This window comes from Solanum dulcamara, chromosome 5 (assembly GCF_947179165.1).
Source record: "Solanum dulcamara chromosome 5, daSolDulc1.2, whole genome shotgun sequence".
NCBI classification, from domain to species: domain Eukaryota; kingdom Viridiplantae; phylum Streptophyta; class Magnoliopsida; order Solanales; family Solanaceae; genus Solanum; species Solanum dulcamara.
Window position 1 is genome coordinate 5264108 of NC_077241.1, and position 26013 is coordinate 5290120.

The 26013-nt window shown below is 35.3% G+C and overlaps 5 protein-coding genes across 12 annotated transcripts; 4 read left to right on the forward strand and 1 right to left on the reverse strand.

Annotated features, from left to right (window-relative positions):
* The first annotated feature begins 388 nt into the window (after positions 1-388).
* Positions 389-3810, forward strand: LOC129888864 (gamma-glutamylcyclotransferase 2-1-like). Of its 2 annotated transcripts, none has more exons than XM_055963911.1 (8): positions 389-578; positions 1788-1929; positions 2031-2107; positions 2610-2666; positions 2818-2874; positions 3024-3064; positions 3188-3259; positions 3406-3810. In XM_055963911.1, exons 2-8 carry the CDS (start codon positions 1821-1823, stop codon positions 3674-3676), a joined length of 684 nt encoding a protein of 227 aa, XP_055819886.1. In that variant the 5' UTR covers positions 389-578; positions 1788-1820; the 3' UTR covers positions 3677-3810. The 2 variants fall into 2 exon arrangements, with proteins under 2 accessions (XP_055819886.1, XP_055819884.1); XM_055963909.1 differs by having other exon boundaries at positions 1793-1929.
* Positions 3811-5046: 1236 nt separating this feature from the next.
* LOC129888865 (uncharacterized) lies at positions 5047-8440 on the forward strand. 3 transcript variants are annotated; one of them, XR_008766743.1, is made up of 4 exons: positions 5047-5289; positions 6405-6539; positions 7194-7311; positions 8012-8100. XR_008766743.1 is itself a non-coding variant. In XM_055963912.1 (3 exons), exons 1-3 carry the CDS (start codon positions 5253-5255, stop codon positions 8275-8277), a joined length of 438 nt encoding a protein of 145 aa, XP_055819887.1. In that variant the 5' UTR covers positions 5117-5252; the 3' UTR covers positions 8278-8440. The 3 variants fall into 3 exon arrangements, 1 of the variants encoding a protein (XP_055819887.1); XR_008766742.1 differs by having other exon boundaries at positions 5056-5289; positions 7194-7315; positions 8012-8132; XM_055963912.1 differs by lacking the exon at positions 7194-7311 and having other exon boundaries at positions 5117-5289; positions 8012-8440.
* Positions 8441-8975: 535 nt separating this feature from the next.
* Positions 8976-14128, reverse strand: LOC129888866 (probable plastid-lipid-associated protein 8, chloroplastic). Its single transcript, XM_055963913.1, has 4 exons — positions 13862-14128; positions 11172-11295; positions 10235-10414; positions 8976-9391 (listed from the first exon to the last, which is right to left on the reverse strand). Exons 1-4 carry the CDS (start codon positions 14093-14095, stop codon positions 9198-9200), a joined length of 732 nt encoding a protein of 243 aa, XP_055819888.1. The 5' UTR covers positions 14096-14128; the 3' UTR covers positions 8976-9197.
* Positions 14129-14971: 843 nt separating this feature from the next.
* LOC129888867 (pentatricopeptide repeat-containing protein At2g36240) lies at positions 14972-19175 on the forward strand. Of its 5 annotated transcripts, none has more exons than XR_008766744.1 (4): positions 14972-15181; positions 16097-16157; positions 16934-19059; positions 19135-19175. XR_008766744.1 is itself a non-coding variant. In XM_055963914.1 (3 exons), the coding sequence occupies exon 3, from the start codon at positions 17009-17011 to the stop codon at positions 18431-18433; it is 1425 nt and encodes a 474-aa protein (XP_055819889.1). In that variant the 5' UTR covers positions 14972-15181; positions 16097-16157; positions 16934-17008; the 3' UTR covers positions 18434-19175. The 5 variants fall into 5 exon arrangements, 2 of the variants coding, with proteins under 2 accessions (XP_055819889.1, XP_055819890.1); XR_008766745.1 differs by having other exon boundaries at positions 16934-18665; positions 18758-19175; XR_008766746.1 differs by having other exon boundaries at positions 16934-18665; positions 18773-19175.
* A 2705-nt stretch (positions 19176-21880) lies between these two features.
* On the forward strand, positions 21881-25326 carry LOC129888868 (putative F-box protein At3g25750). The gene is made up of 3 exons (XM_055963917.1): positions 21881-22034; positions 23079-23138; positions 23709-25326. Exons 2-3 carry the CDS (start codon positions 23136-23138, stop codon positions 24807-24809), a joined length of 1104 nt encoding a protein of 367 aa, XP_055819892.1. The 5' UTR covers positions 21881-22034; positions 23079-23135; the 3' UTR covers positions 24810-25326.
* Positions 25327-26013: the final 687 nt, after the last annotated feature.

Below are 26013 nucleotides of genomic sequence, written 5' to 3' on the forward strand. Positions count from 1 at the left end.
GAGAACGATATAATCTATTCAAATATTATATTCATTAAAGTAAGTACAATACTATTATGAAACAATACGTAACAACTGTCCAAATCGAGTGTTAAGAAATCACCCCTTCAGAAACTTTACAATCTTGTTTATATTTTTAGTAAAAAAAATTAATTATAAAAATAAAATTAAAAAATACTAATTAATTTTATTTTCAATAATATGGACAACTAATATAATACAGATTCCAGATAAAAAAGTGGAATGAGAACCAACCCTCAATGAAACATGAAAAGTGGATAGATGCATAGATGTTAATGGACCATATATCCAAATGGTGTCTAGATACAAAATGAATAGAATTTCCCTTTCTTTCTGGTTCACCTATAAATACTTTATTTTCGGCAGAACCTGTTCCTCCTCCATCCCTGGAAACCCATTATAGAGAAAGAGAGAAAATACAAAAAGAAACAAACATCGTTGTTTCTCTCTTTCTCTCTCCTCTAGGGTTTCTCTTTTTTCTCAAATCTTCCATATTTACCTCTCTTCTGAATTGAAAGACATTGCCTTTGATCCATTTGAACATAAAGCATATATTGGTAAGTCTTTGCTTCATCTCCATTTTATTCCAGATTTTTCTTTTTTTTGATTAAATTGGGGGTAGGGGAAGGGGAAATGAGGAGGGAATTACAATATGGGGAATCGAATCAAAATCTGAACTCACCATCAAGGTGAAAGTTCACTAGTCAATACACTGAATCACTAAGATTTTTTGTTTTTTTCTTCATGGGTTTCTCCATTTTATTGGTAAGTCTTAGCTTGATCTCCATTTTATTCCGGTTTTTTTTTCTTAAAAAAAGAAAAATGAAATTGGGGGTAAGGGAAATAGGGACGGGTTTACAAGACGTGGAATTGAAATCAACTGAGCTATTAAGATTTTGCGAATTTTTCTTTTCTGGGGATTTAATTTTGTTTTATTTCTCTTCATGGGGTTTTGCGATTTCCTCATATCTTAGAAATTACTTATCATTTTCTAAGTTTCCTGGTTTTCTCTTCATATTTTTAGCCCACAGTCTTGTTTCTGGACATTTATTCTTCTTTCAAATTAGGTTTTTGTGGATGAACAGTAAGATTAATGTCATTCTGACAAGCAAAATGTGCTAAAAACGTATCTTTTCGTAATGCTTGGACATTGAGCTTAATCACTTGTATATTGTGCTTTAGAGCTTGTACAGTGTGTTTTATTGCTCGTACACTGTGGTTTCACCTTTTACTAGAACTGTTTTGTGTGGCTTTATATGTTGCTTGGACTTTCCATAAATGCAGCTGCACTTGTGTCAGATTCTCTGAAAATGCAATACTTTTGGAGGATCCAACACGTGACAATTTTTTAAGAGTACGAGCCACATGTTTATGGCTATAAAACATTTTTTATTTTGGGAATACAATTTGTGCTTTTTGGGTTCGCTTTGGAAGAGTTTGTTTAGGAAAATATATATTTTGGCTGTTACTTTTATGGAAAATAATAACTACTAGGAGTATTTGTTTAGGAAATAAAGTAGATGTTCCCTTTTTGTTTCTTTAACAAACAGGTCCCTTTAACCTTTTTGGTGCATTGCAATGTGACAAATAGAGAAGAACCAAATCCAGTTGTATTTTTTTAATGTTTTTTGTCCTGCTCTGAAATGATGTCTCTATCTCTAGTGGGGACAAAAGCAAATTTTTGCTTTTATAGTTGTTGTTGAGAAGAAAAAAAAAGTATATTTTTGTGTTTGTAAATATTGAATAATTCATTTTATGGTTGATAGTGCAGTTCTCAGCTCAAAGAAACTTTCACAATCATGGTCTTCTGGATTTTTGGCTATGGCTCCTTGGTATGGAATCCAGGTTTTGAATATGATAAGAAAATGATTGGTTACATCAAGGATTACAAGCGTGTGTTTGATCTTGGTATGATGTTGTTACACCGAGGTTTATCATTGCTTCAAGTTTTGATATTTGTTCATAGAATTTTTAATTTGATGTTAATTGTGTTTATGTGAATGCATCAGCTTGCATTGATCACAGAGGTACACCAGAACACCCTGCAAGAACTTGCACATTGGAAGAAAGTGAAGGAGCTATTTGCGTAAGTGGATGTTATCTTAGTTACTTCCATTACCTGCAGAGTATAATCTATTCTACATGAGAATGTCTTTGAGCAGAAATGTTGCATTTATTTCTTTGTCTCTTTAATGCTCTGGAGACCTTATCATAAATTGTATAACATAGTCTCTTCGAAAGCCAATCACAATGCAAGACTCTTTTGTGTTGCATCCTCATGTAGTGAAAACAATAGCTCAGAGTATAATTGCTGCACTCTACTTTCGGTGATTTAGACTATGCTTGTGGTTAATGTTATATGAGGGTCTTTCGGAAACAACCTCTCTACTTTCTCAAAGGTAGGGGTAAGATTTGCGTACACTCTTTTCTCCCCCGACCCCACTTGTGGGATTACACTGGGTTTGTTGTTGTGGTGGTGGTTAATGTTGTAATATGGTGATATTGAGTTCTTGTTGTTTTTTCAATTTCTCGCAGAATGTTCTTGCCATTTCTTATGTCAATTTACTAATATGTGCATTTTCTTTCAGTGGGGTGCTGTTTATTGTGTCCGAGGAGGGCCTGAAAAGGAAAAAAAGGCAATGGAGGTATGTGAATTATTCCTTAATGATCTCTCATAATGTTCATGGTTGTTCCATTGTCCATCTTCAGACCTCTGGCTTTAATTAGTCTACAGATCCTTTCATAGCACTTGCATGTCTTGACTCTGATGTTGAATCTTTAATCTGTACTTTACAGTATCTTGAAAGAAGAGAGTGCGAGTACGACAGCAAGACCTTAGTAGACTTCTACACGGTAAGTCTGTAACGTATTTGAGTTTTGATTGCATCGCTTTATGGAATGGTAACAAAGCACCCTGTCGAAGAAAGTTAACAGGGAATTATCTTACTGGATAAGAAAACAAATTCCTTTCCTCATTATGTTCTCTTTTTTCACTCTTTCAGGATGAAGACTCTGCTCAGCCAGCTTTAACAGGAGTAATAGTGTAAGTTCTTTAGCTGCTCTCATACTTTCTCTTCCGCACTCCGTTTAAGTGCAAGAACTTCACATAGTTGATTAATGCGGACAAAAAAAGCACAGAGTTGATTGTTCCGATTTTTCATTTCAGGTTTACATCCACTCCTGACAAAGTGAATAATAAGTACTATCTAGGGCCTGCCCCATTGGAAGAGATGGCCTGGTAAAGACTTGGTTCCTTTATTTTCAGCTCCATAAGTAGTCTGTTGTTGTGTACTTACAAATTGAATAGAAAGAAAATGACATTTCCAGATCTCTTATGTATAAAACCCTTCGTTTGTCTGAGATACAAAACAACTAAATTTGCAGGCAAATTGCGACTGCTCATGGTCCCTGTGGGAACAACAGAGAATACATATTCAAAATGGAGAAGGCTCTGTACGATATTGATCACGAAGATGATTACATCATAGAGCTGGCAAATGAAGTGCGGAAAGTTCTTGAAATTGTTGGTGCTGGTATTCAAAAGGAGAAGGAGTTACTTGGTTCTTCACACATCCCACTCAAAACCCAAACTTCACCTGTGAAAATCTTTTCCTTGCCAGAAACTGCTGCAGTTGCTGTCGCCGCAGATTCGTGAAGAAGAAAACTAACTGGAAGAGAATGGCAGTAGTTCAGTGTGAGAATTGTAGGAGGGTTCTAAGTTAACGTCTTACTTTGACCAGATTAATGTAGTGAAATTGCTGTTGAATTTTATTCCAAAACTTTTTAACACGTTTATCCTTTATTTCTTGTTAGAAAAAATGCCTTTTATCTTCTTCTTGAATTAGTAAACTAGGAAGCTGGAAATCTGGCCAGAGAATAAGTTTAACTTTCTAACAAAAATTTCATTAAAAACTTAAAATGTTTCTCTATTAAAAAAAAAAAAAGGGTGTGGTAATTTTTAACATATATATATAATTCTTTATTGTATAAAGCATCCGAAATCATCACTATTGAATAAAGAGACTTTTCAATAGCTTAATTTATGTGATATATTTTTGTTAGTTTTTAAAAAAAATATATTTTTATTCATATTTAAAAATAATTTTAATTTTGAAATTTTCGATTTTATCCTTGAGAGATACTTCCTCTATTCTCTTTATATTTTTAATATATTAAAATTAGATTTTCTTTTTAATTGTTAATTTTAGCAAATTCAGAGTAAATTAATAATATTTGCCATTTGTATCTTTGTTTAGTAGTTAACTATTTTCCAAAGTTATTGAAGTATTGAAAGTTAAACTTAACGTTTTAAAATATATAGTTAATAACAATAATATAGTAGAATAAATACATAATTTTGTATTTTATTTATCATCATCATCATTTTAAACTATATAATGAACAAGAAAAAGTTAATAAATAAATTAATTTATAATTTTATAAAAAAGATATGACATGGATTAAAAAAAGGAGATAATTATTGTTATACCAAAAAGGGAAACTATTTATCATTGTATACCTCACTATTTTCATGCCCCAAAAAGGAGTTTGTGCGTCTCCTTGATATCATCAAAGTATATATATAACAATATCATGAATGAAAAACTAATGTTTAATTATTTCTTGATACTATCATTATATATATATGTATATCATGAAAGTATCAATATCTGAATAACTTTGCAGTTAAAATACTTAATTGTCTTTAAATACCTTCAGAGTATATATATACTGTGCTATTATCAAGGAGTAAAAATCAATCAATCATTGAATAAACTGTTCAATTACTTCTTAATACTATCAGAATATATATGACTGTATATATACTCTAATAGAATCATGAAAAAAAAATACGACAGTAAAAACAGTTCAATTATTTCTTAATATGAAACCGAAGGATTGGGGCTGACAGCAAACACTCATCTGCCTCATCATAGTATAAATATATATTCTGACAGTATCATTATGATCACGCAAAAATAGACATGAACGTGATCACATGAAAAAAGAATAGAGCAGTGCTATAATTACTTTGGGCCTTCGGTCCAATTAGGGTAAACAAGTTAGGATAGCTTCAATTTAAGTAAATAGTTTGGTCTATTTTGTGTAGAAAATTTAGTTCACCCTACCCTTATTTCCTCCTCATTTTTTTTCTTGGTTTCCAGCGACTCCGAGAATGTTCGAGAAAGCAAACAGATGCTCTAAAATGGAGGTTCCTTCCATAGCAATTGATGATTGTAATGATCTCTCTTCGTCACATTCAATCAGGTACGCTTCAATAGCCTCAAATAACATGTTCCCTTATTCCAACAAGGGTTCTGTTGTTTTTTTTGCTTTGGTTGTCCTTTTATCATGTTGTTGTTTCTGCTTGTTGTTATTGTTGTTCTTTTCACCTTTCGTTGAGCTCGAAGGTCTTTGGAAACAATCTCCTATCTCAATAAGATAAGATTAAGATCTGCGTACACACTATTCTTCTCAGATCACACTTTTGGAATTACGCTGGTTTGTTGGTGGTAGGGGAGTGTTTTAGATTAAAAGAAAGAATATCTAAATCAATACCCTTTAAACTATTCACTGGAAACTGGATATAAGGCATCTAATGGTTTATATCTGGTAAATAAATGCTTCTATTAGAAGTATCAGAGTGATTTATAACTATGATTAAGCAAAGAAGGAAAGGCTTACTTGAAGGAGCTTCACTTCCCTTGGCCAACCAAAGACTGAAGTTTATAACAGAAGTATATGAATGACTAACTTTATTCATGTTTCCTCATGGTTGCTTGATGTAAAATGAGCTTTTGAACCTATTCACTCTTTAAACACTAGGGAAAAAGAAAGTCTTATCGGCAATGGAATTACTTGCCTGTCAAAATAGCACAAGAGACTTCGCTCTAAACCTATATTCATAAGATATCAGGGCAATTTAGTCCAACATATCTTCAATACAGTAGCAGTGAAAAATCGGAGTGGAAAAAAATAATCAAGTGATATTGATTTCAGATGATGTAAACTGCTAACAAATCCTAATATGTTGTCAGTCCCGGCAATGCAATGTTTTTGCTTCGGGCAGTCATTGTTGAATAGTTCCATCTTGACTAAAGTCCTAGAATATGCTTTGTCCTTACAGATTATGGGGTGCTGTCTTTATTTATCATTGTATCTTTCATTTTGGGATTGGAGGGAGAAGGGAGGGGAGGAATCTTCAATCTTTCAAAGTTTTTTTTTTTTTTGGGGGGGGGGGGGGGGGGAGAAAATATGTATTATAGATAAAGCATTTCCAAAACAAAATGATAACCTGGAAAGGGGGGAGGGTGTTGAACTAGTTATACATTGCGAGTCTTCCAGTTTAAGGTTCTGAGTTTTATTTGAACTTCTTCTATCAGGTGAGATGTCGGCTTACAAAAACCTTGTTGCTGGGAAGTTGGGATTAAAGGGAAAAGCTTTAGATGTGAAATCTAGCGGGATAAAAAAGAAAAAGAAGCACAAGCATCAGTATGATCTAGTGAATCAAGTGACAGGTAATAACCAACCCAAAGAGTTTGTAGCATCATTCTTTAGCTCATTGGAAATCATATCTTGTTCTCTCTGTTATCATGCCTAAATAAGAATTGGTTACTTCATTTTACCCTACTTATGGGTGGTGCTTTTTGTTCGTTTCTAGTTTTCTTGAGTTTGTTAAAATGGTATTCTAAGAGCAGGCTAGGTGTGAGCATTTTTTAAGATAGTAGTTGGTTTAACATTCAACTGCACTTCTTATTGCTAGCCGCAGTGTATATGTATACGTTATGGTATTCAACCTACTTCATGAGAAAAATTATGTCATGCGCTTTAACAACCTATCTGAACTTTAGAAGAAAAATCTTAACGACCTATACTGAATAGTCAATTCTTTGTGGTTATAACTTATGTGAGAAGAACATGTGGTAGAGTTTTACTGCAGCGAATTAATGTTGTATTTCATCACGTGCTCATGCTCATCCTTGTAAACGTCAAATAACTTGTTCACTAAGTTCACTTTATCTTATGCGTCTCCGTTGTCAATCTCATACTTTGTAGTGTCAATATAAGTTTCACAACCTTGTTATTTAAAGTCTAGCGGATTTTAGCAAAGGGAATTGAGCATAAGACACGTAATTTTATTTGAGATCAGCAGCTATTTCTTATTGTTTCAGCGAAGATGATACAAAGAAGATGAAGAAGGATATCGAAGAAAATCAATCTATATCAGATACCATCATCTACATGTATAGAATAACATCAAAGTGATCAGATGTTGTTCTTCCCTTTTGAGTTGGTGCATCACTCTTTTCTTTTCTCCAGCTTGCTTATAGTTCATCTTGATAATACACATAAACACCTACAATTTGCTTATTGACTAAAATCTTCTGGCATATGATTTGTTATGATAAATGTTAGGTGATGTTAGGGTAGTAATGCTAGTTGTTATAGGCATAATACATAAACATACCTTCAAATTTGGCCTCTGATGGCAAGTAAAAAAACTCCAACTTTGAGTATGCACATCTAGACACCTAAAGTCATCTACACCGACAGTTGAACACTCTCTTTTACAAAATGGTCATCTAGACACCTCCAAAATTTATGTGTCACGTCAGCATTGGGTGTCCATGAGACGCAGTGAAGACGAGTTGGAATGTCTAGTTGTCAGTTGACACCAAGTTGAGGTGTCTATATGTGCACTCTCAAAGTAGGAGTGCTTACTTTCTAGCTGAGGCTAAGTTTGAGTGTCGTAGTATGCCTTATTAATATCATGGTTCATAGTTGTGGAAGGGTAATTATCATTATTGAATAGCTCTTCAAGATTGAACATTGATTTTTGTATGCTAGTAATATATGAATCTTGTTCAATTATGTCTTCTCTAGTGTTCATTACTACAATATCTTAACTCATCCATGTTTGGATGTTATGTCCATTCGACTTGGATCTAACTTTTGTATGCTGAATGTAAAACTTGTTTGTGGATGGCAGGTGGAAACAACACGTTGACAACAAACCAACTTGAGGATGATATAGACGATTTTAATCTCAATATCTTGAAGAGAGAACAAGCAGCCAAGAATGAGGATCATCTGACACCAGCAGAGAGAAGATACCTCGAGCAGTGGGAGAAACTTAACATCAAACGACTGGCAAAAGAAGCCACGAAGTCCCACCGCGATAGAATTCAAGAATTTAATCGATTCCTAGCTAATCTTACCGAGCATTATGACATTCCTAAAGTTGGTCCTGGCTAAGATGAACCAGTCTTTGGAAACTCCATTTTTCCCTGTCGTTTTGTGCATGCTATGGATTGTTTTGAGTCTTGAATTCAAGTCAAGTTGCCTTAAGCTGTAAACTGCTGCTTGTTTCTTGGGCTCGATGCCTTGTTAATTTCGATATCTCTTGCTTCTCTGAGAAGTCACATTACTACTGTTATTGTGATTTCAACTAGTTACGCCAATAGTTTTGCTAAAACAGCTGACGATTCCAAATGATTAAGGGAATCTTAGTAGCTCAATTGGTTAGCTATTTGAACTTTCACTTTGTTAATGAGGATTTAATTTTCTACATTGAATCTCTTCCCTCATTTCACCTTCCTCTATCCCAGCCTTTCCATGTTAGTTGTCAGGTTTGTTTCTTGAGAGTCAATTTGGTTAATTGTTAGAGTTAAATTAAATTAAAATTATAATTTAGATATTCAAAAATTATGTGAAAAGTTTTATATGTTAGCAATTTTTTTCATATCAATATGACAAAAAAATTATGTATCTCAGAAGGTTGGTCAATCAAAAATGAAATATGACAAGTACTTCAATGCGGAGGGAGTATGGCACAAAAATGCTACATGTAGCAATAGTTATTGAACCTCAAACAAGCTGTTTTTGCTGAGGTGAATGCATCTTTTAAAAAGTGGGGCAAAGTACATTTTCTACCAGCAATTTTCATTCCTCAATCACAGAGATACAAAAGATCAATTCACTTTCATTGTGAGTTTGATAAATATGATCACAAAGGCTGGAAGCTGTTGACAGTTTTAAACTATACATCCAGAATAACGCAATGCGTTGCCCTCTTAGAACAATGCTCCACATTTGTGTTTCACTTTCTACAATATGTTTGTACATACAACTGGCTGTAAAGTGTCAGGAGGAGTAACTCGAAAGACTTCTTCATTTCAAGGTTTACGTCTTTGAAACACAAACAAGGAACCTCTTGAGCCTTTTCCCAATCTGATCTTCTCATCAACGTATGTGATTTCTAGTTTAACTTCACTCTCACCACCATACTGAAAATTTAACCCTCCTACCTTGAGTTCAGGTGGCTCAAACACAACTTGGATCCATTTTTCATCTAAAACATTCAATTTTCCTGCATCAGAAAGCTCGTGGTTAGAATAACCCCAGATTAGAATGGTAAAAAGAACTGGACACACATCACACACCTACCAAGTTTTGTTTTGGGGCATGAAAGTAGTATATATCAAATGCTCGACCTCGCAATACTAATACTTAAATCTAAGAAATAATTACGCTAGAAACTGATTCAGGACTACATGGCTACCTAGCACAGAAGATCACATCCCGTATGCTGAATTGCATTACAATCTTTAATAGAACGTAATAGAAGCAACTAGTAGATATTAAAGCTCAACTGTTTTTTATTTGATAACCAAGAAATCTCCAAGGGCTAGTGGTGCATAGTTTTGGAGAACCAGTAGTTTTGCCTTAGAAGAACAAATCATGTATTAGTCTTGAAACAATGGACCGTAATGAATATATAGGATTCATATAGTCAGTCCCAAGTCGTTTTCTATTGAAACATTGGTTGATTGATTACATAACGGCTATCGAGCTGGCGTAACACAGGAATGGTGAAAAGCGGAAGATACAAAAAGAATTTTTGAGTGTCAGGGCGGGGGATTGTACTACATCGATCCCATTGTTTATATTTCACAACATCCTTATTTAGGGACTTCATAGAGCAGATTGAGAACAAAAAAGACAGATAACTTAAAAGCGAGAAACAGTCAACGTATATGTCATGGAGAATATGTGAATTACACGCAGTGACATGTCAACTGAGAGTGTTCCCTTCTTATGTTTGGAACTTAATGCAGCAATTGACATTTACCATATACACACCAAGACATTTCTCCTCTATAAAGCAGAAAAGGATATGCAAGAAGAGATAAATTTGCCTCTATTTTCATACCTTTTAGGGAAACCTCACCGTCAAGGAAACCAAAAAGCGAAAAGGACACTCTGTTCCTGACAATGTCAGGGGCTTCAACAACCTGAAGCATTTCGTTCGTTTTGAAGAAAAGACGACCAAATGCACTCCTATAGCCACCCCCAGGTGAAGTGGGATTTGAACAGTACACCACATCCCATTCTGCAAGGAATTCATTATTAATTGCAGTTTAGGAGCTTCGTATTTGCTATAAGACATGGTTAACATAATTATGGCATTTATGCATAAAACTGCTAGAATTAAACTTCAGCAACTATTGCTCTTCAGATAACCAGAGAAATAACTAACATCTTTCGTCAGCAGCACATCTAACAGTTTAATGCTCACATACACACACACGGACTCATATTACAAATAACTACATGATAATCACACAACAGGTGCTAAGTTTTTAAAGCAGTTATTTTACTTATCATCCAAAACAGTTGATGCTAAGTGCAAATAGGCAATGTGAGCATCCAACTTCTTTAACAGGTTCTAGATTGTCTATGTTTCAAGCTACCTCACGTATAAGTTATAACTACAGAGGTAATTCCCTATTTTGGTGCATTTTGCTCTATGATATACGAATTCATACATTCTTGGACAGTATTTCATCAGTGATCATATCTGCAGACTTGTGAAGTGGAAAGTCTAATATATATGCAGAGTATGTTAATTTGCGTGCACAAATTGTTCTAAACAAAAAAAGGAGTTGGCAGGAATTTCTTCAGAAGAATGGCGCACTCAATGCGTTACTAGAAATAGGCACAATATAGGAGAAAATAAGTAGGCCGGACATATGAGGATAAATAATTACTGATAACTAATATGTCAAACGTTGAGATATTAATATGAAAGGGGGCATAGAAAGTTTAATGGAACTCTGTTTCTTCTAACAAATAACATTAATGTTTACCTCCAAATATAAGAGGGCATTTCACAGGTTCATCCACACAAAAACGTTGCAATTCTTGAGCCACTTCGGCTACACTTTTGTGCTCATCCCCTGTCAGCAAAACCCCTCGATCTGTTTGCATAACCTGGTTAAGTGATGATGCTTGGTTGATGTTATTAAAACTTCCAAACAAAAGTACTCAGAATGCAATTATAATGTAAGTAACACATGCTATTAAAACACAACCGATTGGCTAACTGCTTCTATGCAAGGCATTTCCCATATGGTTGGGTAGGTAGCTATCGTGTTTCATTAACCTTGAGATGTTAGTTTCACTACTTTATGAAGCAGCACAATTCAGTTAGTCTCTTAGTCAAGATTTCCCCTAATCTTTTGGCAAGCATTTACAATCTACCAGGACGCACTTGCCTATTTTTTTCCAAACTATTTGATCCCCAAAACAGGACCGGTGTTAAAGTGGGTGAGCCTAGGGAATGCACACACACAAATTTTATTGAGCTTCTTTTTTCCTTTTGGGTTCTTTCTGAAGTACAGAGGTATCTGTTTTTTACCCAGTGCAGCAAATTGCCATGATAGGCCAGGGTTGTGCTGAATTTTGGAAGGGGAGCTATGAGGGCCATAGTTCCATCTTGTGAAGTGGGAAAATGTAATTATGCCAAAGAAGCAGGGAGGTCTGGGAATCAGAGATTTAAAGCAGCACAACAAGAGTCTGTTAGTGAAATGGGTGGTGGAGGTATGCTCAAGAACCAACCAACAAGTATCTGGAAAGAGGTAGTGAATGCTAAATATGGGAGGCTGCCAAAGCAGCAGGGAGGTCTGGGAATCAGAGATTTAAAGAAACACAAAAAGAGTCTGTTAATGAAATGGGTGGTGGAGGTATGCTCAGGAACCAACCAACAAGTATCTGGAAAGAGGTGGTGAATGCTAAATATGGGAGGCAAGACAGACGGAGTACCAAGCAGAATATTGACCCTTATGGAGTTGGACCTTGGAAGTACATTAACAATCTAAGGGAGGAGTTCTTCCAAGAGGTGTCCTTCAGGATCGGAAATGGTAGCTCAGTTAAATTTTGGAAAGATAGGTGGCTTAACAATCAATCTGTCAATGTCTCCCACCTTCTAATTTACCAGAAAGCCTCTGACACAAAATAGAAAAGATGGAATATGGGCACCTCACTGTAGGAGGAATTTTCAGGCCTGGGAGCTTAATGAGCTCTTTGATTTTTTCAGATTTCTAAAAGGAGCCTCAATGTCCCCTCACTTGCCTAATAGCTTAAAATGGGGCAGCTCTGAAAAAGGAATATACACAGTGAAGGAAGGATACCACAAGTTGTGCTCTTCAAATGACATGATAGACCAGTGGCCATGGAAACTGATTTGGAAGACTAGACTACCAGCTAAAATCAAGTGCTTCACCTAGACTACCCTCAGGAATGCTACCCTAATGCTGGACAATCTAAATAGGAGGAAACTGCCGCTAGAAAACAGATGCTTCATGTGCCACAAATCTCAATAGCCTGGAATCAGTGAATCATTTGTTTCTGCACTGTCCAGTGGCAGAAGCTCTTTGGAATATGTTCATTTCAATTGCTGGCATCAACTGGATTCTCCCCCAGAGTGTCAAAGAAACAGTGGAAAGTTGGAGATCTTAGAAAAGCTGATAGCCCCATCAAGAAGACCTGGCAGATGATTCCATCATGTATTTTTTGGTGTATTTGGAAGGAAAGGAATCTCAGATGTTTTGATGGTATCTCAACTACAATTAGCAGTTTGAAATCCTTTTGCCTTCTTAACCTCTTCCATTGGAGCAATTTAAACCCTGTAAATGACATATTACCCCTCTAAGATATCATTAGCTCCCTCAATATGTCTCAGAGATCATTCTTTTTCTTGTGGGTAACTCCCTGATTGTTAACCATGTTTTTTTTGTTTGCATCTCCTTGATGCCTTTCAAATACAACATCCTACTTCATCAAAAATTTTGGCATACTTTGCTGCCTTAATTTGAAGAGGCTTTGGGTAAGTGGTTAACAACCACAAGAGGAAAGGTCAATTTAAAGGCACTAAACAATCGGAGACGCTTCATTAAGCAAACAGTTTGGAACAGACAACAAGCAATAGTAGTTAAGATGCCAAAGAAAGTTAAAGATGGTGAACTTCATGTTTTTGGTTGCATAACACAAAGAACCAGATAAGAGGAGTTGCTGCGATGGTAAGCACCCTCCAGCCCCAACTATAAGGTTGTGGGTTCGAGTAATTAAGGAAGCAAAAAGGTGGGAGCTCCCGTGTTTAAATAAAGGGATCTTTTTATATATATAAACGTGGTGTCTAGGCCACTTTGGCACCCCTCGACTAATTCCATGGTACTTGCTACCTCTCAACAGGCATAGGTTTTGGGTAAACGAGATTTTGACTCTGATGAGATTTGAACCTGAGACATCCCGAGAGCTCATGGTTCTCAACCCAAGGCTTGCTATCAGTTTATCACTGTTGATAGTTTGGACTCAGTGAGTAAATTAAGCATACAAGCTGTTTGTATCGCCAAATTAAGGTTAATTACTAGTTATAGACTGCAAAAAGTAACTAGCTTACTATTATGTCTAAAAGGAACTCTAATTTACTAATTATTTCATCAATTTCCCCCTTTCTTCTAAAAAAAATCGTTCAGCAAATGAAGTTCAGTATATGTACCTTAGAAAGAATGGTACCGACGAGGTCATCCGGTTTAGTCACCGGCGCCGTCGATGCCGATACAGAAGCATAGATTGGGGAAAATGTTTTCGACGTCCGGTGACGGTAAGAGTGGTTTTGAGGAAAGTTAAGTGCTAGCTGCGAACTCGATTGAGAGGCTAAAGAGGATCTCCGACGAGGAGTTCCGATGAGAGCAGTGGCGGCAGTGGTGCCGGCGACGACGTAAGTGGCCATGGTGATTTTGGCATTTCGAAGAGGAACGATGGAGAACTTGTTTTTGTTTAGATGATTGTTCTGAGCCAAACACGTGGATTTTGCGGAATCAAAAGTGGGACCCGTTGGATATAGGTCTAGCCAATGAGAGATTGCCACGTATAATTGAAATCCAAAGGTAATTTTACTTTTAGATTTTGTTAAGTAAATAAATTACTCACTCCCTACCTATTTTGATGATAAAAAGTTTGAAAAAATAAATTTATTTTTTTAGAGAAAATATTTTGTTCTATTAAATATAAATAATTAAAAAGAATTCATGTTGAATATAGACGATCTGACTTTTTGAATTGAGCCACTAGCTTAGACTATTCGTGATGCTTAACTTCAACAATGATAGTCATTGCTTTTTTAGTCTGAAATTTTTCTTTTTGTGGCTTGCAGCCTGGGCGACTCAATTCATTTTAGCCTATGAACGTAGCATTTTGTCGGTAGTTGGATAGACATATTATGATTTATCTTATTTGAATTACTTGCTTGATTGAAAGTAATTTTCTCATTAGACAACTACAATAATTAGATTAATTGTCCCTCTAGTCTTAGTGTCTTACTAATGAGAGACTATTTATGAAAAATATATGCTAAAAATATATGGATATTGCACAAAAAAATATAGAAATAATAAAATCATACTAAGTCGATATATATATTTATCTTCGAATACTGAGTCATTAAATTTTAAATCACATAATTATTTTCTTTGCGTAAATAAAAAATATTTGGCATTGTATGATAAATTTGAGATCAATAAAAAATAATATCTTTAACCTTTCTAAGTCAGGGCTAATAAAAGCCTATTTACACACCATCTAACAAGTTTAAAAAATGTATTAAGCCAAATAATTAAAAAATTGGCAATCATTTATGTAAGTCTCTTTTTATTAATATTAGTAATAATATTTTTTGTTTTGTGAAAACATATATACCTCCTACAAAAGCCACACACTAAAGAAGAATCTTGAAAATCCGATCAGTTTTAAGAGCGAGGCATTGATTTGGTTGTTTTCCGGCAAGATTTCTGCTGCAAGAAATTGCTGCTTCTCCGAGGTAAGAAAGTTTTTTGTTATCAAAGTACTTGAGATCCTTATTGTCGCTCAACTGTTTGATAAAATGTCTCTGTGAAAGTTGGTGCAGAAAGACTCCTTTTTTGTGCACCCACGTAAGAATTATTGCTTGTAACTTATTATATCACTAGTATGAGGTCTGGTGTGTTTATTGGCAAGTGATAGCAGGCTTTACTTAGGCTTCTTATATGGGTGCTGGCATATGACTTGATCTTAGTTCAGAATTTAGTCTATTGTTCATGGCATGTTTGGCCAAGTTTCTAAAACAAAACTTATTTTGAAAAGCATTAAGTAATTTTTGCGAGAAGCAATTTGTGATTGACTAATAAATTTAAAAAATACTATTTTTTTTATGACCGTGGCATTCGGGCCAACTTTTGTGCTGCTCGACAAATTCCACGGGATAAATGCTAGCTCCCACCAGCAACAACTACTAAGTAACTATGTCCACTAAGGACACATGGAAAGAATCACCTAGTATATTTTTGTCTCTACTGAAATTTTAAAAATACTTTTGAGCATCAGTTAGTGTTTGACCAAACTTTTTGCTTCTGGAACACTTCTTTTCTCCCAAAAACTTGTCCAAACATTCACTTATTTTAAAATAAACACTTTTGGCTGCTTAAAAGCTTGGCCAAATAGGTTATTAAAATATTTAGTTGTATAAGCATATATATATATACACACACACACACACACATTTCGGATGCAAAATCAACTTTGGCTTTAGTTTAGCAACATAACTCTTTATATTGCTCGTGAATTTTTTGTATGTATTTTCGGAATCAAAGTTCAAGGTTGTTCCTACACGTGATAGGATTAGATTTTCCAATGGTCAATTGGTATCCTGGATACGTTGTATCAAGTTTTTCTTTTGTTTTGCTTAAATTGATTTCAGGATCACAAGATTCTCAGAGCAAAACCTTGCAAAACTCTTCCTGTGGTTCAGTACTATAATGGTAGGTTTCCACTTACTGCTTTGAGGAATGAGAATAAGAAAAGAAATTTAAAGGTGGTTTGTTATGATAGAAATTAGCTACCTTAAATTATGGAAGACACTTTCGCAAAGAAAAATATTTTCCACTAAAGGGGGAAGAAAAACTTCCTTATTTATGTGCGGATGTCATTTTTCCTTGATCAGTGTCCAAACTCCAACTCTATAGCACTCACTTCTGTTAACACTTAGGGTGTGTTCAGTATGAAGGGAAATGTTTTCTTGAAAAATATTTTCTAGGAAAATAAGTGTTATTTTCTTGTGATCGGTAGGTAAGAAAAATTATTATCCTAAAAGCATTTGTATATAATTTAGACAAATACTATGGGAGGTGGGGGTGGGGAGGTTGGGGGTAGGGTCGTGGGGTCGTGTGGATGAGGACTATGGTAGGTGGGGGTGAAGATGAGGTATCCTGGGGGTGGGGAGGATACAATCTATGTGGAATGTCACTAGTGGAACTTGTTTTCCCTACTTTCATTAGGGAAGTTATTTTACTCATTTTTAAGGAGCTTGTTTTCCTAGAGAAAATATTTTCCAGAATATTTGACCAACCGAACATGGAAAAATTGGAAAACATTTAACCGAACACACCTTTAGACATTGTTACCAGCCTTTGGTACCCAGCGGTATCGACAAAACATGAATTTTTTTACTTAATCCTACAATTTGTGCGATGCAATCTCTTGATCAAAGTAACTAATTGTTAGTTTGATTTTAGAATGACATGATTTCACGTTACAGGTTTTTCATGAAAATATAGCTACCTGAGAAGTGAGGGACGATAAATTCAGCCAAGGATCGTTGAACAAAGAGAAAATGGGATTTCAGAAATTTCTCAAATCCATTCCAAAACCAACAGCTTCTGATCGGACTTCACTGCTACCTCTTACTGTGAGAACGATAGATTCCTCATTGTGCACCACTAACAACCTCACGTCTGTTGCTCAAAACCAACTGAACCAACTCATGGAAACCCACCTCAAACCCTCTTTCACAGCCAAAGATTTTCTCTCTTTTCTCAAGAACCGTGTCCATTACCACCCTATCCTCACTAACCTTGACTTCTACCTCTTCAACTATGCTGCTTCTGTCGATTCGTTCCGTCATGATCACACCACCTTTGAGTGGATGGTCCGCACTCTTGCCACCACCCACCGCCTCCAATTTCTTACTACTCTCCTCCAATTTATTTCTTCTAACCCCTGCCCTTGTGCTGATGGTATTTTCTCTTGCCCCAAAACTGAACCTATTTTTCGTTTTGCCATCAATGCTTATTGCAAAGCTGGTAGATTTGATGATGCATTGTTAGCTTTTGACACAATGAGAAGATTGATTGATGGAAAGCCTGATGTTGCTGTTTGCAATATAATAATTCATGGATTTGTGAAGTTTAAGCATTTTGATAAGGCCCTGGAGTTTTACCATAGGATGATTGGAGAACGAGTAAAGCCTGATGTAATTACATTCAATACTTTGATTTCTGGGTACTGTAAGAACTCGCAATTGGGCCTGGCTTTACAAATGTTTAAGGAGATGAAAACTCATGGATGTGCTCCAAATGTAGTTAGTTTTAATACTCTAATTAAATGGTTTCTTTTGGATGGTAAGATTGAGGAGGGGATTGGGATGGCCTATGAGATGTCTGAGATGGGATGGGAGATTTCGGCAGTGACTTGTGAGATTTTGGTTGATGGGCTTTGCAGGAAAGGAATGATGTTGAAAGCATGTGATTTATTGGTTGACTTTTCAAGGAAAGGGGTGCTGCCAAGAACATTTGATTATTTTGGGTTAGTTGAGAGGCTTTGTGAGGAAGGGAATGTGGCCAGAGCAATGGAATTAGTGCTTGAGTTATGGAGGGACGGGAATTCTCCAAGCTTGATCGCTTGTACAATCTTAATTGAAGGCTTAAGGAGAACAAGAAAGATTGACGAAGCATATGAAATTATGGAGAAAATGCTGCAGGAATGTATGCTTCCGGATAGTGTAACGTTTAATTGTCTACTTAGTGACATGTGTGATGCAGGAAGAGCAAAGGAAGCGAATAAGATGAGGTTATTGGGTTTAAGCAAGGGCTTGGATCCTGATACTGTGACATATAATATTTTAGTATCAGGTTTTAAGAGGGAGGGTAGAAAGAAGGAATCTGAAGCTTTGGTGGAAGAGATGTTGGATTTGGGGTTTATACCTGACATTGCTACTTATAACAGGTTGATTGATGGACAAGCTAAATCAAAACGTTAATTTTCTTTGCCCCTAGTTTCTTCAAATTGATTCTACTTGCATGGTTTCAATTTATTGATCCATGTGTGGACATGAAGACAGGCATATTAGAAGTACCGATGGAGAAAATCAATGATTCTTTTCCTTGTTCTTTCAATCGTCTGCAAAGAAGATAGGTGTGTTATGTATCATCAAGTTCTTTTTTGAGAGAGTCAACTAAGGCAGCAGCTTGGAGTTCTCATGGCTTAAAATGGTACAAAACTGTCATCATCAACAGCTCTATTTTTGCACTGCAACTGATCATAGCAGATATGCTGCATATTTCTTAACTAACATGGAGTACAGTGGACTCCACCACAGATTAAAATGGAAGCTCTGCTATGCTGGGAAGGACAAAGAAGCAATTCAAGAGAATGTGAAAAACAGTATTAATGTGTACCCATGAGCAGTTTTTCCGCAGAGAAACACATGTTTTGAGACTCTGTTTCTCAGGTCCTTCAAAATACTACCGGGTGTATAGTAGATCTTCCAAAAGTTATTCATCAGTAACATTTTTGGTCCATATGCACAGGAAGCATGGGTTCTTCATACCTGATGTCAAGTATCTGAAGGATCCTAACGGCTTCCTCACATTTCTTAGTCTCAGGGTAATATTATTGGTTTCTTTTTCTTGTCTACTCTTCAAGTTTACTTAGATATTTATGGGTGGTTTATTTAATCAGAAAACTGATGACAATAACAAAGTTAAAGCTCTCTTTATGTCCTCGGGTTAGTATTATATGTGCCTGTATTGCACCGATGGATGTCATTCTTTCGGTAGTTTAGAAGCAGTTCAGAAGCATGTGGAAGCAAAAAATCATTGCAAAGTGCATTATGGTGACGGTGGTGATGATGAAGGAATTAGAAGGGTTTTATGACTATAGCAGCAGGTATGCTTGGTGATACGATATTTTCTTATGTACATTTGAGCAGACAGATGCAACCTATATTTAATGGATTCAACTGGACACAATATTTCTTTACAGAAATTAAATGTGTGTTAATTGTGAAAATCCACTAAGATTTCAACAAATATTAAATTCTGAATCCCGAATTTCAAAAATAAAATGGGTTCAGTCTAACAACTTTAAAGGTTGAACTAATCAAATTTAAATCCTAAATCTGCAGATGCGTTAAGAGCATCATGCATGTATTTTTTGTTCTCCTTGTGTTTTCTCTTTACTATGATTTGTATTTACCATATTCTATCTATGTAGATGAACTGGAAATCCGAGAATTCTTTTTCTGGAATAACTTATTAGCTATGATGCATCTGGTAGGCTCCGTACATACTAATATTTACAAGCTGGTCCTTTGTTAGAGAGGGAGAAAACAGTAACTTGAAAGTGTTGCATTAACTTGTAGGGAGGACCCAATGCAAAATCCTATGAGATTAATTGTATTTGCTTAACCTTAAAATAAAAGTGCTTAAATATGAATGCTTATATTGTTATCATAAGGATACAAATTGATGGTTGAATAGCTGCACAACATTAAATTAAGGAATTGAGTTATATGGATTGATGAAGTGTATATTATTGAGGTCTTTTGCACAAGTTTGACCATAGCCATAATATTGCTCATTATAGACTGCACAACTCTTGAGACTTGACCTCTCTTTCCTTTGAATTACCTGAAGATATCTCATCTCGTATTGAAGTCATATATATATATTCCCCAGTACTCAAGGCAGTATGACAAAACTATTCTACAGGTCGATTTACTGTTAACCCTTGTTATCGCTGCCTACTTCAACCAACTCACATGAACAATTTTTTCATGGCTGTGACATTTGCATCTCCCACCAAAAGTAATCCATTTCCCTTGGCAATGTCTTCATGGTTGTCTCCCAACAGCCTGCTTTTTGCATTTCCTCAAAATTGTGCCTTCTCCAAAATGCAAACTTTGCTACACTGACTGTGATGAAACTATTAATCATCTATTCCTTTTGTGTCCCAAGGTTCGCCCAATTTAGGCTCAATTAGGTGTTCCTACCTTTCATAAACCAACTTGATACTCGTTCTCTGGAAGTTGCCAACTGGTTGCCTGCTCTACTTAATCAATCTAATAATAAAGCAGCCTATAGTACTGCTTCCAACATCCCTCTTTTACTCATTTTATCCCTTACCTTGTGACTCACATGGAAGAGTCGCAATAGATACATCTTTGAAGGACTCACTTTCACTTTAAATCAGAATGTAATTCTTCAAAATCTTACGGACTCCCCTGCAAAAAAAAGAAAGAAAAACTATCCTGTTGTATGTCTAATGGGAACCTCCCAAAAATGGTAACACAGATGCTTTGCTTCGGGTTTTACAGCTAACCCTGCAGCATGGGTTTACACCTTTGCAGATTAATATCGATGCTAAGGAGGTAATTATATTGATACATGCTCATAATGATCTTCATTGGCCTGTTCTTGATGACTGCAGGTACCTCTTTCAGCTTTTGGATGATCCACCACTGCATCATATCTACATGGAGCAAAATATCTTAGTATGTATGGCTTCCGTGACAAATCTGGATAGTGAAAATACAACTTTTAGGAATCCTCCTCCTCAATTACTAGATGTCCCCAAGTGCGCAGTCACAAATGACCAGGAGATGTTAATGGGATCAAATTTTGCAACATAAGTTGTGTAGTATCTAGTGTTGCGCTACCTGAACTTTCACTTTGTTGGTGAGGGGTTTGATTCTTCGTCTTGTAATCCCCTCCCTCATTTTCCCCTTCCTCTGCCCCCAATTGTATAAAAAAGGAGAATAATAATAACTACTCTACCGCTGTGCTCCCTTGTAGTTTGTTTCTGTTACACACTTACAATCTCTTGTCATCACAAAAAAAAAGAAGAGGAAGTGTATACTAATTATATGGTCATGTTTAATCATGACTCTAATTTGTATCATTGTACACTTTCATTGAACCCATGACGTTGATACTGTTGCTACTTATTAGAATTACATGTTTTCTATTATGTCAATAGTTATTAGCCGATAACACGGATGTAATAAGCTTACATTGATAACTAAAAAGATAAAACAAAACTACATCTTATAATATCATCAATTAATGATCACATTTTGAGATTAGAAGAGAAAAATGTATATGGTTCAAAAGTTGAATAAATTAATTTCTTTTAACATAAAATTGTAGAGCAAGCAATTTTCTTAATTATGTGGATTATTTTTTAAAAGAAAAATGATATTTTTGGAGATCATTAATTTACTTCTTTTTTTTGGAAGACAAATACTTCTTCCGTTTCAATTTGTGCATCTTATAAAAAAACATTTGTTCAATTCTTACCTAATATGTTTAAGACTACAAAATGAAGTACAATTTTGTACATCTAACATTTCTTTAGTTTATTTTTATTTTTTACTTTTTTATAATCAATATAAAGTTAAAATATAAAAATGGCATAAAGTGTAAACAAAAGGTAATTCATTGTGCCTTTGTTATTCTTTCCTATTAAAACTTTGGGAGTTTTGTTCGACTGGCTTACTGCATAAACTGGTTACTGGGAAATCTGATCTGTGTTGCGAAAAATGTATTGATTTGGTTGTTATCCGGCAGGAATTTTCCGAGGTAAGAATTTTTTTTGTTATCCAAATTCTTGAGATCTTACTGTAGCCCAAATGTTTGATAAAATGTCTGTGTGAAAGTTGCAGCAGAAAGACTCCTTTTTTGTTATCCAAATTCTTGAGATCCTTTACTGTCATCCAACTGTTCGATAAAATGTGTGTGTGAAAGTTGTGGCAGAAAGACTCTTTTTTTGCAATCTAAGTTATTGAGATTCTTTCCTGTTGCCCAACTGTTTGATAAAATGTCTGTGAAAGTTGACGCAGAAAGACTTCTTTTTTGTTATCTAAGTTCTTGAGATTCTTTACTTTCATCCAATTGTTTGATAAAATGTCTGTGAAAGTTGGGGTAGGAAGACTCCCTTTTTGTTAACTAAGTACTTGAGATCCTAATTGTCGTCCAACTGTTTGATAAAATGTCTTTGTATAAGTTGGGGCAGAAAGACTCTTTTTTGTTATCTAAGTTCTTGAGAATTGAGATCCTTACTGTCGCCCAAATATTGATAGAATGTCTGTGTGAAAGTTGAGGCAAAAAGACTCCTTTTTGTTATCCAAGTTCTTGAGATCCTTACTGTCGCCCAACTGTGTGATAAAATGTCTCTGTTAAAGTTGCTGCAGAAAGACTCAGTTTTTTTTTTTGCACCCTGATCAGCATTTGTCTCTCACAACTCATAAGATTAATAGTATGAGGTGTCTTTTGTTTCAGGGCAAGTGATAACAGCCTCTCCTTAGGCTTCTAAAAGTAATAAGGGTGTTGGGTGTGAGTGTGACTTGATGTTATTTCAGAATTTAGAGTCAGTGAGGTTCAGAATGAGAATATATTTACTTATACACACATACATATACACACCTTTCTGGTGCAAAGTCAAATATTGTTTCGTTTAGCCACACAATTCTTTATATTGGTCATGAATTTTTCTGTATGTACTTTATGAAGGGAAGTTCAAGGTTGTTCCAACTTATGATAGGGTTAGAAGTTATAATGGTCAATTTTCTCTCTCTAATATGTTGTATCTTGGGTCTAAGTCTCTTATTTATTTATTTATTTCAGAATTTCAAGATTTTCAGAGCAAAACGTTGCAAGCTCTTTCGGTGGTTCAGTACTGTAATGGTAAGGTTTCTACTTACTACTTTCAGGAATGTGAATAGGAAAAGGAATTTAAGGATGTTTTTGGTATGATGGACGTAAGTTATCTTGAGTTAGGCAAAGCAGTTTCTCAAAAATAAGGGTGGAAGTCATTTTTCCTTTATCAGTATCCAAACTCCGATTCCACATCACTCACTTCATTATTATCTACCTTTGGTACTTAATAATATCGTCAAAATACAATATTTATACTTTATCCTACAGTTTGTATGATTACTGGTTGTTACCAACTTTCTATATCCATCCAAACACTTGAAAATGATTTTTAAAAAAATTCTCCAAAGGTAAAGCATCTTCAAAGATAATTTTCTTGAACATTATCCTCCATAGCGACCACACCTATAGTTCAGAGAGTTAGTTTTGAAATTCCAATAAGAGAATTAAACCAGTCTACCATATCAGAACACATAGTTGATCATCTTGCATAGCCCTGATATTTCAGTAAGATGTGTAGTATACTAGCTCTTTAATCAGATTTTTAAAAGTTCTAATTGTCCTTTCTGTGTTTTATTTTTATTTCTTTTGTTTTTCCAGTTAACATCAGATTGGTGTAAGTTGCCAGTGGAACTTTTGGGGTTAATTGCTAGTCGGCTGCATTTTGCTGAAGACTGGGTGCGGTTTGGAGCAGTGTGTAAGTCATGGAGAATTTGTGTAATACAAAATGGCAATTCTTCACGCTTATTCCTTCCTTGGCTGATGCTTCCTCAGAGGAAACATGAAAGCTCGCGCAGATTTTGTAGTCCTTTCAACTGTAAGAGTTATGATATATGTTTGCCAGATGCTCTAGATAAACGCTGTTGGGGTTCTTCTCATGGTTGGTTGGTCACTCTTGGTGCCAATTTTGAGATGCACTTGCTGAATCCATTATCAGGGGGCCAAATTTCACTCCCCCCACTGCATAAATGCCCTAATTTGAATCTGGTTTGTACAGGAAAGAGCTTTCGCGACTCGTTTGTTTACAAAGTTATCTTGTCTGCTAGTCCGTGCTCGTCAAATTGTGTTCTTTTTGCTATCTATTCTGATAATTGGAAGATGGCATTTACAAAGCCAGGTGATGTTGCTTGGACTCCCTTGAGTTGCATCCATGGCCATGTTGATGATGCCATGTGTCACGATGGGAAGTTTTATGCCATCGACACTTTTGGCGAAATTCTGATGTGGGACTTAGCCGGCTCTTTGTTGAAGAGAATAGCTTTTCCACCATCTCGTGATCTGGATAATTTGGTGTATGCTACTACATATCTTGTCGAGGTAAAGGGCCAAATATATGCCATAATGAGGCTTTTGTTTGATACAAGAATCACAGATACTCCTTGTCTAAACACTTGGTGTTTCAAAATTTACAAGTTGGATGTCTGCAACGACAAGTGTGAAGAAGTGAAATCTTTGGGTGATTGGTCTATTTTTGTCGGAAACAATCATTCCTTCTCAATTCCATGCTCTGCTTACCCAGAATGTGAGAGTAATTGCATATACTTCACAGATGACTTCTCCGGAGTTCATTACAATGTAGTACATGGCTATGATATGGGTATTTACAACGTTCAGAATCTCAGGGTACAACCTCTTCTTCAGGAAGATATATCCGACTTTGCATTTTCGCTGCCACTGTGGATAATACCAAGTTTATCTTAAGGATTCTTCAGTAGAGAGAGACGGTAATGTACATCGTGCACCCGATTTTCTGTGAAATCATGAGATATTTGATTAGCTATACTACTAAAGCAATATGTATTTTACAGTGTGAGCAAATGTTTATTATGCTTTTAAACTGTTGGTTCCTTAAGTTTGGAATTGTTGCTTTTTTGTCATGGGAGAACTACAGGAATGGTCATATTTTGGTCTTTCTATGCCATTTAATCATTTTTAGCATACAAAACGTTACCAATGACATACAACATTCAGAAAGTCTAGCAACATTACTTCAAGTTGATGCTCCGTCATCGCCTTATATACATGTTGTATTCCTCTCAACATATCATCGTGTAACGTTCTATTTATGTACATGTTGTATTCCCCCTCAACATATCATCATGTAACGTTCTATTTATATACATGTTGAATTCCCCCTCAACATATCTAACGTTCTATTTATGTACATGTTGTATTCCCCCTCAACATATCTAACGTTCTATTTATGTACATGTTGTATTCCCCCTCAACGTATCATCGTGTAATGTTCTATTTATATACAAGTTGTATTCTCACTCAACATACCATTGGGTAATATTCTCTCACGTGACTCTAAAAAAGGACAGATGCACAAAATTCTACTATAATTCGCAATCGTTTATTCCTTGTGTTTATTATTGATTATTATAGGCAATGATGATATTTAACTTTATACCATCCTGGTATCCATCAGTGTTTAGATGATGATATAACATATTTATAGCATTGTGTGTGACTCCTTTTTTATGGTGCTATATACTCAAACCGTATAAATCAAACCATATTGATTAGATTAGATTTTAATATAACATTTTAAGAATTCAAAAACTGAAAATATTGAAGCATACAGATAGGGTTTACGTTTTATGTAGTTTATTTCTAAATGTTTTAGGAATAAAATAGTAAAAAATTTAATGCATGTATTAATTAGATGTATTAATAGTATCTTATTTGATATATTTTTTTATGTTATGTATAACTAATGTTTCACTTTACTGTGTATTAAGGTGTGTATTACTAATACCATGAATCTTTAGGTATTAGTATTGCAAAGAAATTTAATGCATGTATTTACATGATTAAAGACCTAATTACCTCTCAAAATTCTATTTACATCTTTTCCACTATAATTATTAGAGAAATTTTTGTAAATAAATATTTTTATGCA

Excerpts from the sequence above, each read along its gene's own strand:
- LOC129888864 (XM_055963911.1), top strand. The coding sequence starts at position 1,821 with ATGGTCTTCTGGATTTTTGGCTATGGCTCCTTGGTATGGAATCCAGGT. Across the intron at positions 2,108-2,609 it reads AAAGTGAAGGAGCTATTTGC|TGGGGTGCTGTTTATTGTGT; the intron begins GTAAGTGGATGT and ends ATTTTCTTTCAG. Across the intron at positions 2,875-3,023 it reads CCTTAGTAGACTTCTACACG|GATGAAGACTCTGCTCAGCC; the intron begins GTAAGTCTGTAA and ends TCACTCTTTCAG.
- LOC129888865 (XM_055963912.1), top strand. The coding sequence starts at position 5,253 with ATGATTGTAATGATCTCTCTTCGTCACATTCAATCAG. Across the intron at positions 5,290-6,404 it reads TCTTCGTCACATTCAATCAG|GTGAGATGTCGGCTTACAAA; the intron begins GTACGCTTCAAT and ends TTCTTCTATCAG. Across the intron at positions 6,540-8,011 it reads TCTAGTGAATCAAGTGACAG|GTGGAAACAACACGTTGACA; the intron begins GTAATAACCAAC and ends TGTGGATGGCAG.
- LOC129888866 (XM_055963913.1), bottom strand. The coding sequence starts at position 14,095 with ATGGCCACTTACGTCGTCGCCGGCACCACTGCCGCCACTGCTCTCATC. Across the intron at positions 11,296-13,861 it reads TCGGTACCATTCTTTCTAAG|GTTATGCAAACAGATCGAGG; the intron begins GTACATATACTG and ends TCACTTAACCAG. Across the intron at positions 9,392-10,234 it reads CGGTGAGGTTTCCCTAAAAG|GAAAATTGAATGTTTTAGAT; the intron begins GTATGAAAATAG and ends TTTCTGATGCAG.
- LOC129888867 (XM_055963914.1), top strand. The coding sequence starts at position 17,009 with ATGGGATTTCAGAAATTTCTCAAATCCATTCCAAAACCAACAGCTTCT.